The sequence below is a fragment of the Peromyscus californicus genome, unplaced genomic scaffold (genome assembly GCF_007827085.1).
Source record: "Peromyscus californicus insignis strain IS unplaced genomic scaffold, ASM782708v3 Scaffold_6__1_contigs__length_162567912, whole genome shotgun sequence".
Taxonomy (NCBI): domain Eukaryota; kingdom Metazoa; phylum Chordata; class Mammalia; order Rodentia; family Cricetidae; genus Peromyscus; species Peromyscus californicus.
The window spans coordinates 35,471,066-35,482,943 of NW_026294584.1; the positions used below are offsets into that span (position 1 = coordinate 35,471,066).

An 11,878-nucleotide genomic window follows, 5' to 3' on the forward strand; every position below is an offset into this window, starting at 1 on the left:
AGCCGGGCGGTGGTGGCGCACGCCTTTAATCCCAGCACTCGGGAGGCAGAGCCAGGCGGATCTCTGTGAGTTCGAGGCCAGCCTGGACTACCAAGTGAGTTCCAGGAAAGGCGCAAAACTACACAGAGAAACCCTGTCTCAAAAAAAAAAAAAATAGACCAGTGTTGTCATAGCAAATCCCTAACCGGCATCCAAGCAGTAGAAAACATTGGTCACACAAAGTATCTCTGAGAGACAGTTTCATGTCTTTGTTTTGTTTTGCTTCTTGCTTTGTTTGTTTTTGAAAGTCCCTGTGGCCCAGGGTTTTCTAGACCTCATTATGTACTCTAAACTGGGATCACTAAGAGATCCTTTAGTATCAGCATCCCATATACTGGAGGTATCGGCCTGAGATGCCGTTCCCAGGTTGATGCCTTATTCTTTCTTTTCTTGATGCCTTATCCTTACATACAATTTTTTAAGTTCGAGAGAGAGAGAGAGAGAGAGAGAGAGAGAGAGAGAGAGAGAGAGAGAGAGAGATATGAAGCAAACACGTAAGAGTTGACTTCCAAGAGATGTGTGTAACTAGAGTACAGTGGAGACTCAGCTTACAGTCAATCGGACTAAGGGAATGTTTGAGTTAAGGACAGGGAATCACTGGGAAGCTCCATGGGAGAGCAAGACAACAATCTATAACCCCATGTATAATCAAACTTCTCACTTTAAAGCACAAGTTGCTCCCAGAGTCAAAGCTGAGGACCTAGGGCTGTGGTTCTCAACCTGTGGGTCTCAACTCTTTTGGGGGGTCAAACCATCCTTTCAATGGGTGGCCTAAGATCACTGGAAATATCAGACATTTACATTATGATTCATAATAATAGCAAAGTTACAGTTTTGAAGTAGCCATGAAATCATCTTACGGTTGGGGGTCACCACGACATGAGGAGGTGTGTTAAAGGGTAGCAGCGTTAGGAAGGGTGAGAACCGCTGAGCTATGGGCTCAGCGCTCAGAGAAAGGAGTGTTACGGAGGAGGGAGACAGCAACAGTGTGCTCACTGGGAATCTGGAAAGCCCCCAACACAACAAAACTCAACCCTTCAAAAATTTAATCTTGTGCCCTGATCCTCAGCATCTTTGTCTCATTCAAAACTTGGACTCCCTTGAAGCGATAGATTTTTTTTGAATGTGCCATAATTAAATATTTGGGGAGCGAGTGAAAGGAGAGCATTCCCTGTTATTTGACAAAATTGTGTGATGTTCTGAAATGTAATTAAAAAGTAGAAATACCAGCTTCTGGCTGTTTCCTGTTGCTTTAGTTTGATCCCACGTCTATGGATTCTTGGGCTTCTTTTTCAGCGAGTCATGATTTTGAGACTAGCTAGCATGCAGAGTACACACGTCTAAGACGACAGCATATTTCCTGTGGTCAATCACATGTTATCTAGCCTTAGGAATCGGTCATCTCGCTGCTCTTCAGACCCTATCCACGATCATCATTCAAGTTTGCAGTCAGATCAGCCCTCTGATCCTGTCCAGGGCAGTTCTGGAATACTTACACCATGGAAATTGTTTCCTATTTTGTTCTCTGAGCCTGGAACCACATCAAAAGTCCCTTGGAGGTTATTCAGGCCGAGATCAGTTTTAGAAAAGGTATTTGCTTGTCGCATATCTGCCTGACACATTTCCAGTTCAGCAAGCCTGCCCTTTCTGTACCGGCTTTGAATTTTGGAAAACTCAAAGTTATTTCAGTTCGTAGCTATTAATTGCCATAGCAAGACATTCATTCTGATGAATATTTATGTGAAATCAATTTTGAGTGTTAAAATTGCTTAATAGTTAAAGTTGCAACGCTAGTTTTATGGTGTGACTTAGAATAAGTTTCCATTTGTTTGGAAAGTCTTAACAAAAGTCATAGGTCAAAATCAACCAAGTTGAAATGTGGCATTTCACATCCTTACTGGGCAGGGGATATACCACAATCACGAAGGTGGTTTTTCCCTAGGCAGGTCTCATCCATTGCATTCCGGATCCATTGCTGACCCCTGCAATTTCTCCAAATGTGGGAAAATCAAATGCATTAATTTGTGGCAGTGGGTGACTGAGTTCATAAATGTGGCATTTCTACACATTCTAAATTACCTCTATGCCCACATTTTTACTTACATAAAAATAAAAGAAGACCTGCCATTGCAAACTGAGAGATATCTCACCATATTTTTTTTAAAAATCTATTGAAAAGTGAAAGTTATTTCTGGGGGACTACAAAGGACAAAACTTTCATTCTCCCTGCACTGAGTCAGACATCGGGTACCTGATTGCCTGTTGAGGTTTTATATGCCCATCACGTGGGTTTTCACTCTCAAATTATCCTAAGTACTGCAGTTAGCAGATTGACATATCAATTATTATTGAAAGACTAATTTTTACTTGAAAATAAGGTTGGAAGTCCATAACCATGACTACCATATTCTAACCTAGATCTTTGCTGCAATAAATCTTTATTGTAAGATGTGCTAAATGGTAAGACTTTATTATATTGAACAATGCTATCATGTTAATAGGCTGTCATGCTTTACGAAGATCAGTTGTCCTCTATTTCTTCTTAATTTGAAATATGGTTCCCAGCACGAAATTTGGAAAATAAAAAGGTAAAAGGACTCACTTTGGATTAAAGGTGGTGAGAGATGTTATTCAATACTCCTAATTAAATACTGCAAACATTTGCCAAGTCACATATACATATGCCATTAACTGTATTATTATTGACCACATGTAGTGGGTCCTTTCCTTGCTAGTAGGCATGCATACTGTCCTCTGTAGCCAAGCATAGAGCAGTGTTTGGATGTGTAGCTTAGTATTAGTCCCAGGCAGAGGTGATCTGTGTGCCAGTTCATCTGGACCCTTTGTCCTGATTTCATTTATGTTTTCTAACCACTCACATACACTGTTTGTTGGTTTATTGTCATTGCTCAGAAGTAACCTAACATTTGTGCCACTAACTGCCCTCTTCAAAGCCACACTACACTTGACACATCAGTTGGATTTTAGCAATCCCAAATGGTCCTCTGACTTTTGGGAGGATCCCAACTTGGCTTGTTTCCACACGAGATCAAAGGAAAGGAACTTTTGACTATACAGGTATCAAACATCTTCTTTGGCATAACGTTTCCAATTCTTAAAAATGTGCCTAAATTACTTTTTCTCCACGTTAGAGATTGAAGCTAAAATAAGATGATATTTTGACACCTGGAGACAGGTAGCAGTTTGAAGGCTGGATGCTGACTTTTATGAGTAAGTTCAAAGAACTAACGGGCATGGAAACAGATTCTCAGGCCTACCATAAATTAGCACCGGTCTCCTTAATGTACTTGTGAACTATTCATTACATGGAAACAACATGATGCCTGACCTTGTAGATCTGGTCCCAGACAATGTCTTTGAAGTCACTTCATTCTTGTTCCTACTTCAAGTATCTTAGACATGTGTCTTTATATAGTCCTCTTGAGGGTAGGGACCATATCTGAATTCCTTCATGTGTTTTCTAGCGCAGAGAACTCTGAATATTGAAAGATGGGTCTTACACGGAGGGGAGAGTCACTAAGAAGTATGCTGTGCTCTGCTGACTCCCCAGGGGAGACCTAGATTTGGGGGGATTTGGGGATGCGGAGTGGCTTGGGAAAGAGGGCTGAAGGGTGGGAGGAGGCAGGAGGAGGGATCTGTGGATAGTATGTGAAGTGAGTAGAAAATTTTTTAATGAAGAAAAATGAAAGAAAAAAGACTATAGCATAAAATAAAAAAGAATTTATATATGAAATATTACCTTGTTTTGTTTCTCTTTTGCTTTTTCATTGCAAAAGGATTATGTGAATTTTTGTTCACTCTAAGAGTTTAAAATAAGTATACACAGTAAAACTAAAACCCTTGCCTGTACATTGTGGACATTTGCAATGTGGTACATAGCTCTTGGTTAGTTGGTTGGTTGTCTGGTTTTTGTTGTTTTGTTTTTGGTTCTTAGACAGGGTTTCTCTGTGTAGCTCTGACTGTCCTAGAACTCCCTTTGTAGACCAGGCTGGTCTCAAACTCAGAAATCCACCTACGTCTGTCTCTTGAGTCCTGAGATTAAAAGCATGCATCACCATGCCTGGCCCATAGTTCCATTTTAAACTTGCAATCTTGATTTTAATCCTATTTATTTAAAAGTGTTGGGCTTTCAACACAATATTACTAGATTTATATAGCACTTGGCACAATTTAGAATTTCTTTATTTCTACATTAAAATTTTAGGGAATAAAGAGAATGTATAAAATGCTTTTTAATCTGTGGAATAAGCATTGCTCTTTCCATCACATTATTGAATGTTGCATTTATTTAGCTATTAACCTATATTTATGATTCGATGGCCTTTATTATATCTTTGTTTATTTTATGCATATGTGTGTATGTGCATGTGCACATGTATGTCAATCAGAGAAAACATGCAGAAGTCAGTGGTCTCCTTCCATTCTGTGGGTCCTGGGGAATTGAATTCAGAATGTCAGGCTTGGTGGCAAGCTCCTTTACCCACTGAGCCATCTCACAGGTCCCTTCAACCCAAACTTTACAATCAAGTTACAGAAAGAATTATAGCATTGAAGGTTGCTCCCCATAAAGAAATTTTCTACCTTAATGTAGGCATAAACATAATAAAACAATGTTAAATATACTTGGCAGTTTAGCAAACACTGAGCATGTGATTAATGCCAGAGTGTGTCCCAAACACTCTGCATCCAGACCTCTGACCTCTGAAAATGGGCAAGCAAGACCTACGAATGTATTCAGTTCAGTACGTTACCCCACAGATCCCAATCTGCTTTCACCTGCTTGTGATGCACCTCAACTCCTGGAGTATGACAGTGTGACTTTATGCATACTTGGGACAAGCCACTCCAGGGAGCTCAAGGATTACTGGGTTATTCCAGCACAGACTACCACCTTGTTGATGGAAACACACACCCTGCAGCTCCCCAGGCACTGGTCTTGCTCACTTCTTTCTGTTGCTCTGCCAGACACATGTCTTCAGGCACACATCTGTACAGTTCTCTGCAGATTTATTATGTCCTTTCTGTACTGACGGCCATTGGGCTTCCAAAGCCCAAGCTCCAACGAGCTGGGCCATTTGGTAAAACAGGGCTTTTTCTTCAACATTTGCTTATAGTTTGTTTGCAGACCATGGAACTCAGTCAGACAGCTTTACCCTTCATCCATGAGTTGTGATAAGCTATATCTATAGTCAAGTAGAAAGCACAGCTATGTTTTTTCCCCACAAGTCTTGGTAGCCCTGGTAACTCACACAGCCTGGCCAGAATGTCTACCCATCAGTAGGTTACATAGGCTATGTATAACAGAAGCCCTCAGCACAAACCTGGGGCTCACTATAAAAGCACACTCTTATTCAATCCATATTTTCCTCCTGCTCCTGGTAGACCCTGGTTCAAGATGAATGCTTATCAAATGTGATGTATAAATATACTGTGGACAATCAGGATGAGGACAGGAGTGGGACTGTTCCCTAGATGTTGGGTTATAGAGACATTAGGGGAAGATATCCCTGGCTGGCGTGTATCTGTGAGGAGCAGAGGAAAACTGGACTAAAGAGTTATGTTTCTGAAGGACACTGTGGGATTCAGAGAACACAGCTGTACCTGGGCCTTAGACAGTGAGCCTTGGCTGTGGTTGTGGTTCAATGGCTCTGACTGCTTAGCATGTACCAGGCCCTGGGTTCAATTTTAAGAACAGACACACACACTCATGCACGCACATATATGCATGCACACACATGCACACACACACACACACACACACACACACACACACACACACACACACACGTGCGCATGCACCCCACATCACAGATAATAAGGCTGTGGAAAGATGAGGATCACCACCATTTTTGTTGTTCTGTTTCCACACAGTCTACCACCCCCCTACACACAGGCACACAGACACAGACATAGTCACGCACGCGCACACACACACACACACACACACACACACACACACACACACACACACACACGGTGAAGAGGACTATGTGAGAAAATGAAAGAAGCAAACCTCCTCACAAAGGTTTTCATTTTGAGGAACGGGTTGAGTCATGATGAATTCTGAGGCCAGCCGTGATCACACTGATGGAAAGACAGGCAGCTCATATAGAAAGCCCACCCCACAGCCACCAGTACTTTTTGTTCTCAAATGATCATGGTTATTTTCCTACATTGAATCTTTGTCTGTTTGTTTTTTGAGACAGGGTTTCTCTGTGTAGCCTTGGCTATCCTGGAACTCAGGCTAGCCTCAAACTCACAGAGATCCGCCTGCCTCTGCCTCACGGTGCTGGAATTAAAGGTGGGAGCCACCACCGCCTGGCCCTATATTGATTCTTAACATGAATTTTGGAATTTGACATGCATCCCCCAATTTCACAGTACACTTTAATCAACTGTGAAGCCCTAACGTGGTTTATCTCTTCATTTGTCCACGAGTCATTTGTGTCTCATTGACCTTGTAATGGAGTCTTCACCTGCAGCCGGTAGATCGTTGTTGAACTTAGTTATTTGGTATTGCAAGAGATTTTTTAATATATTTTCTTAATTATTGATAGACTATGGAAAAGCTTTATCATTTTTAAGCATCAGGTTTAGAATATTTGATCATTTTTAGTAGACTCATTTTGGTTTTCAGAGTAAACAATTATATATTTCCACATAAAGCTTTGTTAATTTCCTGTAATGAAATATTTCATAACGTTTAAGTGTTTTTCTGTCCCGAAGCAAATTGTACTGCTAGTAGTGTAGCCCATACTACTACAGAGTATTTTAATGGATTTAATTTGCAGTAGCAATTTTGAAGGAATTTTTTGCAGATAAATGTGTGTGTGTGTACATATATATGCAAATCAAAACTTAAATAATTCTCTTTATTTGACTGCATTCAGGATTCAGTATCAAATCAATAGTGATTTTACAAAAAAGGAGTTTGTAAACCTAATCTTTTATTATTACCCAAAAATAGGTTTCAAAGTCAAAACAAAGTGAACCAAGTGTGGTTGGCCCGATCACTGACACGGCCATTCAGGAGTCCATTTCAAACGACATCTGACAGAAATATTGGTAGTTCAGGAGTGTTAATTAGCCCGGCCTTCCGAAACTGCTGGGAGAACCTGTCATCTCATCTCCCTTTCTCCAAGATGAATTTCAGCTCTCTAAAATCAGAAGTAAATTGTCAAGTTTCCCATTGAGACAAGGCAAAACAGTGACGCTACCTTTAGGTAAAATCTGTTTATCTCAGAGATACTGAAGTACGTATTTTTGGATATCCTATCTGCACATCTACTTAAGATTAGCAACACATCAGCCTGAAGTATTAAAATAATGTTTAAAGCACTATAGCCTTGTGTATGATGATAGACTCATTTCCATTTTGCTCTTAATGAGCACATAGACCATCATGGCACTTGCAGGAGCCAAACTTAAGATAAAATCATATTTAAAAACTGCCTTTATTTTGGCTGCACAACACTGGAATGAGATTATTTCCAGGTTGCATGTCATATTTATGCTTAAATGTTTCCTTATATAAACTTCTAGAATGTTGTTCACTAATGTTACTTGAGGACACTCCCCTCCAAAATACAGAAGCTCTTCAGGGAAGTACCGGTGCCTTCGAAGACCTACCATCCTTGAGTGCTGACATAAGCCCCTGGGGGTGGAAGGAACCTTCTATGGAAGGAACGTCACTCGTGAGACCTAGTATGTCAGCCCAGGCTTGATGGCAAGCTAAATCACAATCCACAGGGATTCTTTGTCACAACTGGATGTTTTCACTGCCCTTCCTAAGAGTCATCTGATCTAAGGGCCTAATAGAAAAAAGCCAACTTCTCACGATGGCGACTCTCATAGAAAGCAATTCACACCCTAGGGTTTAGCAAGGGCTACTGGTTTTGAAATACATTACTGATACCTTTTTCCCTCAAATTCTAACATCTTCCTTTATTTCATTGTCTTAAAATCATGTATATTGATTATGTTTTTTTACAAAGTCAAGATGAAAAGTTAATAGAATACACTAAACCCACATGGAACCCTTACACAGAAAGTCACTCTGTTAACATTTTGATACAGATCTTTACAAAGTTTCCTCCCAATAATTCTTCTAAGATAGTTTGTGTTTACTTAAAGTGTGTAACTACAATATTCATTCCCTAAATACGTGGGGGTTTCCCCCAAAATATTCTGTTTTGTTTTCAGGAACTGTTTTCATTGCATTTGTTTTCTTACATGGGATCAAATGATACGTGGCTTAATTATTATATTACCCCTAAAAGAATAGAAAAATCTATGTGACATAGTATACTTCCAGTTATCATCAGAGAGTACTTTCCTGTGTCCCCAGGACTTACAGAAAAACAATGTACTAGGCCTGCATGATGAACATGGTGAAGTTCTTACTTCACTATTTGTGAAGAGCTTCCAAACATCATCACTAGAATTTCTTTTTCCTTTCTCTTGTCCAACTTCCCAGAGCCCTTATCCCCTTCCCAGTTTCTTTCTTGGTCCCTACTTTACTTCCTCAAACCTTCAGTTCTGACACCCTGAGTTCTGTTTGCTCGGAAGCAGAAGATAATGATTTAGGCCTCCACAAGGACATGTTTTGTAAAATGTAGACATAAACCATAAATATGTCTTATGTATGTATGAGTGGATGTTTACAAAGTAGCCACAAGTCACACAAAAAGGGTGACATGTAGAGAGAGAACTGAGTGGCTGAGGCAGGACAGGAGATGGTGAGGAAACTTTTGATCGTAAGCTCTTTAGGCTTCATGAATAGAATCTATTCAAAATAATGTTTGAAATAAAGGCATATGTGCATACAGAAATATATGAAGCTTAAAGCATAGGCTATTTTTGCAGGTTCCACGATTTACTAACTGTCCAAAGAAATGCAACTTCTAACTATAACACTATCATCTTTTGGGTAAGGAGTGGAAAAGTACTTTTATTTTCTCTGAAAATAATGTGAGTTGCCATTTTGTTCCATGACAGACTTAAAGCACCAAGTTTGAATCAATGATATGGAAACTTACAACATTGTCTGCTCTACTGTAGAGAGATAATGTCAAACCATATGCAATTGCTTCTGGTCCAAATACATATGTGCTTGCTTGCTCACGTGCGTGCGCACGCACACACACACACACACACACACAGAGAGAGAGAGAGAGAGAGAGAGAGAGAGAGAGAGAGAGAGAGAGAGAGAGAATCTGGTAGAGGCATCACATAGAACAGTTCCACAGTCTCACTGGGAACAGAAAAATCAAGGTGTGAGAAGTGACAAGACTTCTAACTTCTGCTTTGGTCTTTTTTAAAACACAGGTTATACTGGTTCTTGTTTATGTAAATCATCCCTGAGCCCTTTAGGCAGCCTCTGTGTGGCAACAAAGCAGTGCAAGCACGAGAGTCGGTTACATCGGTCTATGTGGAGTTCAAATGGCTATGGTTTTGCACCCCTAATTCCTTCTTCTCTATTTGCAGGTAGTGAAATCAAAGTTGTCCAGAGAGCACCATGTTATCAAGATGAAAAGATCCGAGAACCACATTGTGGGGAAATACTTCAGCAGTCAAAACAACGTACAGCGACAAAATTCTGTCCCAAACGTTCATTCACCGTATCATGTCAGAGGTCCAATAAATCAGGTTTGTTCTGAAATCCTGCTCAGCAGGATGTGTGCGAGTCAGAGGTCTGCGCAGACTCCCTGAAGGAGAGCTGAGTTCAGAATTAGAGATAAGCCATTCACCTGGACAATGGTCTGACAACCAAACGTGCCTCACACATACTTTGCAATGGTTGTGCACTCACCGGTGCAAGCAGGCACACCAGAGCACACGGCTTACAAAAGAGCAATGACATGTGTTTTTTACAACTGAACAGTCAAAAGCGATCTTGGGCATCCATCCGTTGGCTTCAGACCGAAGGACAGAACTATGAGGAGATCATTTGAAATGTGATCACAAACTATGACCATGTGGACCAGATATTGCATTGCAATGATAAACAAAAATATAGAAATGTAGCAATGTGAGGCTAGAGTAATGCCGTTCCTGTGCTGTGGTCTCCATCGGCACACTACAAGTGATGAAGAGGCCATTACATTCCACCTGGAAGGAGGGATGACACTTAAGTTCTTCACCAGGAGAAAACAGGGTATTTTCAGTGGTTTGAGCTTTGTGGATCTAATGCTTATGAAAAACATTTCTTCTTACACTTTCAAAAGTTCATAATGGAAGGGAAAGAACAGGAGTGATGCTCTACAGAGGAATTCAAAGAGATGCTCTGCAAGTGATAAGAAGTGATACTGTATTCAACTCCGCACTCCTGTTGAGTTCCACAAACATCCCTCCACCCCAAACTGTGAGCTTGGATGCGGAATGAAACGCAGTCTAAATTGACGATATATGTAATTTTAAACTGCGGAACAAAATAAAACTCCCCAAGTGTTACTTTGTTATGTTTATGAATGCTACCACTGAAGAAGCTTTCACTTGCCCCTACAGATGTATCTCATTAAGACAACAGTTACATTTCAGATATTTTTGCAAAGGATTGCAGAATCTCAAATGTATAAGCATAAAGAATTTTCTATGTATCCACAAATAGTACTATGTGACTATATCTGTATTTTTATTTGAACAAATGTGTTTAATTCAAATTAGAGTAGGCATACAAATATTTTTATGAAAATTGTGGCATAAGTAGGAAGCATACCTAATTCTACATTGAAAACTTTCACTTCTGTCTTTTTAAATACAGAATGGTAAATTGCCTTATTATACAAACTCCTTGTTGTGAGATAATATCTCACTGCCATGGTGAGTTTTAAAGGATGATTTGGGGGTGAGAAGAAGCAGCTGAGAGGCCTAACTCAGCATGTAGCTAAGATCATTAAGGGTACAAATACCTCAAGTTCATTGCCATATAAAAGAAATTATTTTGTTCTATTGACCCATCAATTATTTAGAATGAATATCCACCTTCTTCAAATACTCTATTTTTATATCTATTTTTATAAGAACATAAACATGAATTTATATTTAACTGTATTAAATTATATTTAAGTATGACTATCATTTGACATAAACAACATACGCATCTAGAAATCGATTCTTTTGAACAACGGTACCAAATTAACTTAAAAGTGAAATAGTTTGTATACATGCATCTATATGCAAACACTGTTTTTAGATGTTCAGTTATTTTTGATGGTATAAAATATGAGCAATTGATGCAGCTGCTCCATCCAATTTTAACTCATTGCATCTTCTACAACAGTATTACAGCTAATGCGAGCTTTTTGTAACTCACTATAAGTGTCAATGCAAAAACCCTCTCTCTGACTTGAGTTCGTCTGGCATTTTCCTCTTCACCATTGAAACAATACTAGATGTTAGAAACAATTGTAGTGTATTTTCAATAAATGTCTAACTGGTAATCATCTGTGTTTCTGTGTTCAGAGAGGATCTTTTACCTTCCCTCTTTTCAAAAGTTTTTAGACTTACTTATTTTACTTTATGTATATGAAAGTTCTCCCTGCATGTATGTATTGTATGCATACCACATGAGTTCCCGGTGCTCGTGGAGGTCAGAAGAGAGCATTAGATTATCTGGAACTGGAGTTACAGAGGGTTCTAAGCCACCGTGCAAATGCCGGGAATCAAATCACAAACCTCTACAAGTCCCCTTAACCCCTGAGCCATCTCTCCAGCCCCTTAGCTTCTCATCTGCCAGAGTTACACAACCACACAAAGAGTGCCTGCTGGGAAGGTGTATTGTCAAGTAGATTCTCGAATGCTGGAGCATGATAAGCAG

General features: G+C 39.8%; 1 protein-coding gene across 3 annotated transcripts in view; it reads left to right on the plus strand.

The window, feature by feature from the left end:
- Cped1 (cadherin like and PC-esterase domain containing 1) overlaps positions 1-11,501 on the plus strand; it is a 274,567-nt gene extending 263,066 nt beyond the window's left edge. For all 3 annotated transcript variants that reach the window (XM_052721212.1, XM_052721210.1, XM_052721211.1), the window contains one exon: positions 9,547-11,501. In XM_052721212.1, the coding sequence (XP_052577172.1) occupies positions 9,547-9,771 (225 nt within the window). In that variant the 3' untranslated portion in view covers positions 9,772-11,501. The remainder of the gene's footprint in view (positions 1-9,546) is intronic.
- Positions 11,502-11,878: the final 377 nt, after the last annotated feature.